The sequence below is a fragment of the Notothenia coriiceps genome, unplaced genomic scaffold (genome assembly GCF_000735185.1).
Source record: "Notothenia coriiceps isolate Sejong01 unplaced genomic scaffold, NC01 NC01_scaffold00003339, whole genome shotgun sequence".
Classification (NCBI taxonomy): Eukaryota; Metazoa; Chordata; class Actinopteri; order Perciformes; family Nototheniidae; genus Notothenia; species Notothenia coriiceps.
In genome coordinates, this window is record NW_011336040.1 from 940 (window position 1) to 10,078 (window position 9,139).

Consider the following 9,139-nt stretch of genomic DNA (forward strand, 5'->3'; position numbering starts at 1 on the left):
CCCTATTTGCTTGGGATTATTGAAGAGTCAATGTCAGAGCAGTTCAGCTTTCAATCAGGGACATAAATAACTCTCCAAAAATGAATTATTCATTTTACAACAGCCTCACCTTGGAAATATGTATTTTACTTATTCTGCATGAGGCTGCCGGCAGAAACAACAAGAACCTTTGACTACTTGCTAGAACACTTTTCAGAAGGGAGAGGCTGTTTGAAGTTGTTTGAAGGAGATGTACTCTCTGCTTCTGGCTCCCTCTAGTGGTCATGAGAATATATATTAAAATAAGGATAAATCAAAAAGACATTATGTATTTTCGCACAACTGAATGAAATCCTTTATTTTCCAACTTAATTCAACAATAATTTCAAACATTAAAAAAGGCACATCACATCCATATTCATCACGTTAATCATGAGAGTTTTCAGTTTGTGTCTTTAAATATGGTTTTATTGTCCTGTGTTTTACATTTGTTTTATGTCCTACCTGGTTTTTATTTTTGTATTATATATTTATTGATGTACAGCACTTTGTTCAACTGTGTTGTTTTTAAATGTGTGGTAGAAATAAAGTTGGATTGGATATATACAAACTGAGCGAGAAAGAAAAAGATAAAATTAACACATACATAGATATTATAATGTAGATATTGATATAAATATAGGGCTCCTTTTGCTATTTAGATTTTTTATTGAGATTTTGAGTACAACTTTTATAAAGAATGCAATAAATAGGGGAGATATTTTAAGGATAATACAATGATTTCTTCCAAATTCACTCTTTTTGAAGACCAAATTCAACCAAATAACTTGAAAATATAAGTTATCCAAAATAGGAAAGTAGTTGCAGACACACAAAGAGAAAAAAAACACACAAGCCCAGAATGGTAATTTTTCTTTATTGTTTAAATTCACCAAAAAGTGTTCTGCATAACTACATCCAACAGCATTTATTGTTGTCGTCACTGTGAGCTCCTCAACACCCGAGTGACAATAGTGTGACATCATTAGCGCTGCCATGATGTCACAGCATCATGACTTGGCTCAAACGGCAGAAAATAAACGGTCAGTGCATCCCAGAGTCCGTTCGTCAATAAAAGCATCTCGCCGCTACCCGTGTAAAGCACAAACATTGCACATCAACTTATAGCATCAGTTGTCCTTCTTCAAATTCATTTCTGCTTGAAAAACCAAAACCCACCCCACCCTTCTCTTCAACATGGATTCAAATAAAACAATAAACATGAGTGGAAGTGTTTTCTTTTCAACATGAAATGGGTTTATACACTGTATTTGACTTTAAATATGCTAGCTGCTGCAGATCTAGTGTTGAAAATGATTATTCAAAAAACCAATAGCACCGTGCACGCTCACAACGCTCCAGTACTGTCATCTCATTCCTTTGCTTTCTGCATCCACATCAAATATTTATCATGCGCAGGCCTACATTTAGAAAGGGGGATTATTTTGAACAAGGTCTGAACCGGAGAAGATTATCAGTGTTACTTTCTACATAGACCTAGTATTAAATGTATATTCTAAATTATTTTCCCTTAGTTTTCAAACTTGAATCATAAATCTAGAGGCAGGGCCGTAGAAATTGTAAATTCTCCACCCTGTAAGAAATGTTCACTCCAAAAGTGTCTGAAAAATGTATTTATCTTATATAAATGTTTCTGTCAACATTTTAATGCAAATTGTAAGTCCCTATATAACTGTCTCAACGCTCTAAGTATTTTAAACTGGGCATTTTATTTTTGGTCTAACGCAGTCATATTGAAGAATTTGGGGAAAAATCTATTTCACAAGCGTTCAATAAAGTGTATCGTATTTTAGTTGAAAAGGTATATTCCACATCTTTCTACTGTATGCATTTACAGGTTCGGTCTTAGTTTAAGGTCATTTCAAGATGGTTTGTATATTTTATAGTATTTTAATATTCAATGCTATACAACAGCATTTTTGCATTGATATATTTTTTTTGTTAAAGTGCATGTTAAACTATACTTATTAACCTCTTCTATCTATACTAGTCTCTTTTCCCTGCTATATCTTTTCTATCTAATATATTATAATTGCCACTTTAAAGGTGGGGTAGGTAAGTTTCAGAAACCGGCTTGAGTGCACTAAAATGTGAAAGTACACAGCCAAAAAGAATCCGCCCCTTCCTTCAGACTTCCTTACAGAGCACCTCCTCCGCGAGAGCAGGCTGCAGTAACGTTACATATCAGGCAAAGCTAAACACATCTAGGTTAGCAATACTACACAGCCAAAGCAACTCCGATATTGACGCTGGTTTGACTTCTCCTAGTTTCCACTTTCTTTTTGTTCTTAATTTGCTCCGTTACATTTTTTCTTTTGCGACCAGTGAACCCGTAATACTGTAAAAACTACAACCAATCCGTTTAGCCGGGATTGCCTTCCATCTCGTGCACGCACAAATGTATCTCGTGCCCTCATTGGGCGTGCCGTCATTGGGCGTGCATTGCAGCAGTACTTCAATGACTCGCCAGCAACAGGCGGCCATTTTCACCATGGCAGAGTTTGGTTCAACATCGTCTACTGGTCGCAAAAGAAAAAATGTAACGGAGCAAATTAAGAACAAAAAGAAAGTGGAAACTAGGAGAAGTCAAACCAGCGTCAATATCGGAGTTGCTTTGGNTGCACTAGCAACCTGTTAGGGGCTGGGGACAGAAGAGGTTACCAGCCCCTAATGTTCAAATAACCAACTTTTATCATAAGATAACACTCTTTGGTACATATAAATAAGGTTTTTTGGGGATTGGTCTCCTAACTTTAATAATGACAGAAAAGTATAAACATACCTTTTGGATTTTTCCTTTCAAATTTCATTTCCGCCTAAATTCTATCAGTGTTTGATTGTATATTTTACAAAGATGGACAAAGGTATTGGTACAAAATGTGCTTTAGTGTATGCTTTGCCTCACCCTGAACATATAAACCAAAGTTGGTGACATTCTGATCCTTATTTCCAGATATACACGTGATAAGGTTGACATGGCCCCCCTTCAGAGGAGCCTACATTTTCACTATTTTCGGTTATGGGAAGGTTCCATACATCGACCAATTTTTTTTATTTTGCAGTAAGATATTTTTATACAACAATCCGTTTCATATATTACAGATATTAAAGTAATGAAAAAACATGGTTGTGCTTTGTTCTACCTCGGGTAGGGGTATCTCGATAACTAAAGCCTTTTTTGGGGGTTTGTTCCTCTACTAATAAGGAGGAGGAGAATATTAAAGATGTTGGTCTACAAAGATATTATTCAGATGCTAGGGAGATGAGTCAAAGAAAAAATTACAACTATTATTTCAAAAAGAGATATAATATTTATTTAAATGTTTTGGATGTCTTTATATTTTCTTATATATTGTGTATTTCGTCATTTTCTTTCATAATGAAGGTATAGTTGCAAATGATTATCCTTATTACTAGGGATATAAGTCTGGTGGGGAAATATTAAATACTTTATATATTTATTTTTGGCTAGCCTAAGAGAAGGGGAATTTGTTTTGGTTGACCTAAAAGGGGGTGAATTTAAATAAACTGAGATTATTATATTTAATACATATTGGATTATTTTTGTCCCTTCTTGGTTTTCCTATGGAAACATTTGTTTTCATGGCTTCAGTACGTTATGCAGTGGAGTCTGTTTATGCCCATGACTGAAGTATACTATACTTGGTGTATGCATAGGGATACGTAATTGAATAAAAAGAAAAAAAAACTTGTCTTATCAGTTCTATTTTGTCTATCTTTTTGCAGCAGAAACATATGATAAAAGTACTAAGAGTTCAAAGCTGATTTGACCGATTCGACCTATCCGTCCCTCTCTTCTATGTTTGAGCTTGATTTGAGCTGCTGTATTAAAACCCTGCAGTAAAAAGCATGCAAATGTATTTAATAGTTGTGTGATTGCCATATGTTCCCTCCCCTCCCCTATCAGCTCCACCCCTGATGTTAGTCTGAAGCCCCGTGTGTCAGAGGCCCCCGACCTGCAGGCCCAGCAGCACAACGGGGCCCCCTACCTGCCGCTGTCCCGGACCCCCTTCCCCGCTGTCACCGTGGACCAGTCCATCTCCAACTACTCAGGTATGAGACTCAGAACACGGCACATCGGCCAACGCTCTTACATCATCAACCCCTCATGTCTCTAAAGATTTATGTTTAAAAGAAGCGCGTTTTTCAAGATAGAAAAGAACAGCTTTTGATCAAATCAAGCGCTCCCTCAACCTACAGCCAGTGTTGGAGGGGTTTTTGGACCTCCCTTTTGGAGAGCTGTCAACAGCTGTAGTTGTTTGTAGCTGCTCGGCTGTGAGCCCCTCACCCTCATTGCACCTCACTATATTCTGGGTTATAATCCACTCACATATGATATTGTGTTTACTATAAAACATTTACAAGAGCACAATATTGTATATCCTATTCATGATCCTCTTGATCTCAAAGTAGTGTAATTAACTTAATTGAAACTTGTTTCCGTTTATGACAAATTGCCGTAAAAAGTGATGTTGCCCTTTTTTTATCAGAAGCATTGCAGCAGATTATGGAAGTGTAAATAATACTAGTCAAAATAATTGTGATTATATATTAGGCTATCATCACACATGATCATTTGTATCCCACCCATCCCACCCAATATAACAAATCGCAAGTCAACCCCTGAACTCAAAAAATGAAAAGTTGACTTTAATGAAATGTATTTTGTCAACAGATTATTGTATTAGGTTAGTTGAACCTAATTTTTGTTTTTGTTTAAACGTAATATTATTGCTTCCAACTACAACAACTACAATTATGTGTAATCTTTTGCCAAAATACACCGAAGTCAACGTTTTATTTATTCATGAGTGTGGGTATGACAGAGTGCTGCTGTTGAAATGCATTATAAGTGAAGTTCATTTGCTAAACAAACGTCTACACCTGACAGGAAACTCAATAACAGCCGTCTACGCTATATCTGCCAACCGCCCCGGGTACTCGGATTACTTTGTCATGTCGCCGCCGTCCTCATACCGGAGCCCGTCCTGGATGTCCTACCCCCCCGAGCCAGAGGACCTGCCGCGGCAGTGGAACGACACACCAGTGAGACACACACACTTATTTTAATGTTGTACTTTAATACACGACAAGCTGTAGACACTGGTGTCTGTTCAGTGTGTGAAGCATGTCCTCTCTTGTCCCCGCAGAACTCCCGCCATCTTGAAACCATCTGTTGAAGCTCTGCGGCGACACTGAGGGGGAGCAGCGCACACATCGGTGGGTGGGAACATCTCAGCACTGCTGTGTTAGGTTGTCATGGTTTATATTGATTGGAGAGGGGTTTTTTATATAAAAAATGCAATCTATACCTCAAGATGCTGGGCACCTAAGGTGAACATTTTGATAAAGTTAGGTATATTCGTTCATTCATTATTTTAGGAAATGTTCTCTATTTGCAGAAAGTAAAAAAAAAATGTTTTTCAAAACTCTGTGAAATATAACCCTTAATTTGATGCAACAGGCTGTTGTAAAGAACAAACAAAGAATATGCTAATAATCGCATATGCTACACTTATAGAACAATCAATATGGTAATATGATCACTACTTTATTCAAATGTAGCAATTTAACTAATATCATTTTACATAATTTATGCGATAAGGAGTTTTTGTAGAGGGAAAACACAAATTCCGGCGCTAGCAGACTTGCTAATAGTCAGTTTGCAAACTCACAATTAGTCGCTAAGGGGACAGAGAGTTCACACAGTTTATTCAAATAAGTATTCTACATTCATTATTCTTTACTGGAGCAGTTCAAACAGAAGAGTATATATAAAAATGGAAAGTGGAACGAAGTTAAAAATCGAATTAAGCGTATTTTATTTTGGACTCTACGGTTCTCCATCCCCCAATCTCCAGCACTGTCAGCTTGCTATTGGTCAACAACACCATTTATAAAGGTTCAGAATCAAAAATCCTTTATTCATCCCACAGCGAGAATCCCTTTCATTATTACAACAAGGGGACAGAGCAGACAAAAGCACTTTAAAGATTAATAGCTAAACATATTAAATAAAAACAATTAGTGAATCTTGATAGCTCAGTGGTCAGAGCTGTCGTCCAATTGCTGAGTCCGCTGCCCAGTAAGTGGGTTTGACTCCGGCTCACAGAACTATGAGGCAAAGCCCCCCCCCCCTTTCAACACTGCATCTATCAATAAAGGCACTCTATGGCCCATACAACAAATATCTTTGAAAATAAGTAAATACATTTCAAATAAAAGAAGAGGCACATATGAATGAAAACAATTAAATAAGTATAAATCCATGCTACAAAATAAGCAGCATAAAGAAAGTGAATGTATAAAAGTTAATGAAGTGGCAGCCAGTGATAACATGAATAACCTGTGGAAATAGGATTGTATGTTTGACATAGCAGTGAAATTGGTTACTAAAGCTGTTACCTTTTTAAACTCTGGTGTGTCCAGGCCTTTTACTGAAAGGACACTAATAGTATCTGCTGAGTACTGCATGAACATACATGTTATATTTGACCGATGTGTGTTTCTCCAGGTGTCTCTTTGGACTTCCCTCTCACTGAAAACTCTATGGAGCTTTACCCCCCCACCCCCCTCCTTCAGTTCGGCCAGGCTGTCCTCCTGTCGGATTTATTAATCACCCCTCCCCAACCCTCTCTCTTCTCAGCCTCTTTACCTGCAGCTCGCAGTGTTTCTCATCCTCCAGAAAGCCCCTTCATCCTGACAATCTCTGCTTCAGACTCCTGCTCCCTGAGCCCCCCAGCCTCACTGGCCCCTCTTTATAGACCGCCTCTTTCGTGGGGACCACCATCATACGCCCCCTCACACTGCTGAACTGAGCTGCGTGAAGCTGCACAGGGCGAAGTTTCAACTCGCTTTTTCTGCCCGAGCAATCATCGTACAGTACCTGCCATCGGCCCTAGTCTGCTCCTCCTGAACCGGACTGGACCATCCTGGACTTGACTCCAATTTCCACCAGAAAGCCAGAAAAAGCTGGACTGACTTAAAACTGTGCTTTTTTGATGAATCCACAATTCCTACTAACATTCTACAGCTGGTTAATATGTGTAGTTTAGGTGAGAAAAAAAAAATATTTATGGGAAAAAGGAAAAAAAAAATCTCTCGTCTAAATGTCTGTTTTTGGATATTTGTGTGCTTTTGTCTTTTACTTTTGTGCATTGATTATTATCAATGGATTACTTTACAAAAAAAACATAGCGAGTGCTTCTCTTTCACTTACCTTATTTCAAGGCAAAAAATATATTACATTCTTCAAAATAGAGAAATCGGCGGCTTAGTTTTCTGTGGTTATGATGTCATTTCTGTACTTTTGAAAAATAATTAATTTGTTTTCTCTTCATCAGAATCAGTGTTGAAAACAGGAATTAGTCACAAAGTTCTGTCCATCATCTGATGAAGTTATGAAGTTTTTGTCTGCTCATCATTAGGCAGACCTGTGTCAAATGTTCTGATCGAAATCGTCACAAGCAGCTCTGTTGTAGCTTTGGGTTTGTTTTAATACGGCGGCCGACAGGTGCAAACGTGCTACATCGGCCCAAAATATTTCCATTAGGAGAAATGCGCTGCAGTTTAAAAAACAATGCAAATGTAAAATCACAAATGTGATAAAACATGCAAATAAAGAAACTTCTTCACCAACTTGACGAAACATGCGCAGCATTTACTAAAAGCGCTTTGTATACAAAATGCTGCAAGAAGCTAAAAATTCAAAGGTAACAGGAGGGGACATGAGTGCTTGTTGAGGTCGGGAATTATGAAGTTGGCCAACTATCACTCTGTCAGAGTTAGTCTGTTTCATAATTGTAAGTGTTTTGTCAGTGGATTTGTAATGACCTGGTTAGCTACGTTAGCTAACTAACGGCAGATCTGCAATAATACCTGCAGGATTCATGTGATTACATTTTTTAAATAAGCCGATAAAACTTAACATTTCCTGTGACAGTTGGCAAACTTTATATTCCCCAAATGTCAACAAGTGCTCCGGCCAAACTGTGTGCATCACTTTTTAGGTTCCCAGTTTCCGTGTTTTGAGCTTCTAGCAGCGTTTTTGTATTTTGCAGTGTTTCGTTTATGCAGCGCATTTAGTAAACGCTGGGCATGTGTCTTCAAATAGGTGAAGACATTTTCTTCCTTTGCATGTGTTTTGGCACATTCCTGTTTTTATGTTTACCTCATCTTTAAAAGTACAGCGCGTTCCTCCTAATGGAAGTGTTTTGGACCACTGTCGGCCACCGTAGTTTAGGAGATAAAAACATTTGATAACTTGGATTTGAACTGATTTCACTTCTGGTTTGAACCAGGTCTGTTCCAATTATGTGAACACACCAATTATTCTTAGAAAGATGTCTAATGTATTTTACTGTGTAAGGAAACTTTGATTTTTGGTTCTTTTGGTCTTGATGAAGAGGAATATTGGCTCACTGGTGTAGTACTGTTGGAGAGACTCGCAGGGCTCCGATGAGACGTATATGTAATGATTAAATATATTGCTGTATATAGCAGAGGATTAACGGAGAGATTTATGCAAGTACCATGGGAGGGATGCTTCGCTTTGACATTTATTCTGACGCCATTTTTTTATTTCAACTGCGTTTATAATGAAAGACTGTTTTTGAATTTCCTGGACTTTCTGAAGGACGCGCACATTTCAGTTTCATCTGGATCATGTTTTTTCACTAACATCACAGTATTACTGAACCAACTGATGGAGTGCTTAGAGTGGCATGCACCAGAAAGGCAGACTGCATTTACTGAGCTTTATGTTTGAACAAAGCTTATATATCCATAAATAATGCAATTTTTTAGTACAAAGAATGTCTAAATTATATTTACCCTCATTTTTTCTGAGGAGTGGAATCCTATAAGCGCACTGTATGTTAGGCTCCTCATCATTTAGATGGTTCTAAAGGAGATTATAGCCATATGTTTCTCACCAAGTGGATCGAAAACAGCTAAGATATACAGTGTTGTGTTAAAGGTGGGGTAGGTAAGTTTCAGAAACCGGCTCGAGATACACTTTTTGTTATATTCCATAGAATGCTCTTAACATCCCGATAGCAATGAATATCTTAAGTCACAC

General features: G+C 37.7%; 1 protein-coding gene across 1 annotated transcript; it reads left to right on the plus strand.

Annotated features, from left to right (window-relative positions):
- Nucleotides 1–3,967: 3,967 nt before the first annotated feature.
- LOC104941382 (UPF0606 protein KIAA1549L-like) lies at nucleotides 3,968–7,616 on the plus strand (the record flags this gene model as incomplete). The annotated part of the gene is made up of 4 exons (XM_010766474.1): nucleotides 3,968–4,113; nucleotides 4,952–5,106; nucleotides 5,211–5,280; nucleotides 6,575–7,616. Coding segments are annotated over 3 exons (331 nt in total), but the record flags the coding sequence as incomplete, so codon positions are not given.
- Between the last annotated feature and the right edge of the window lie 1,523 nt (nucleotides 7,617–9,139).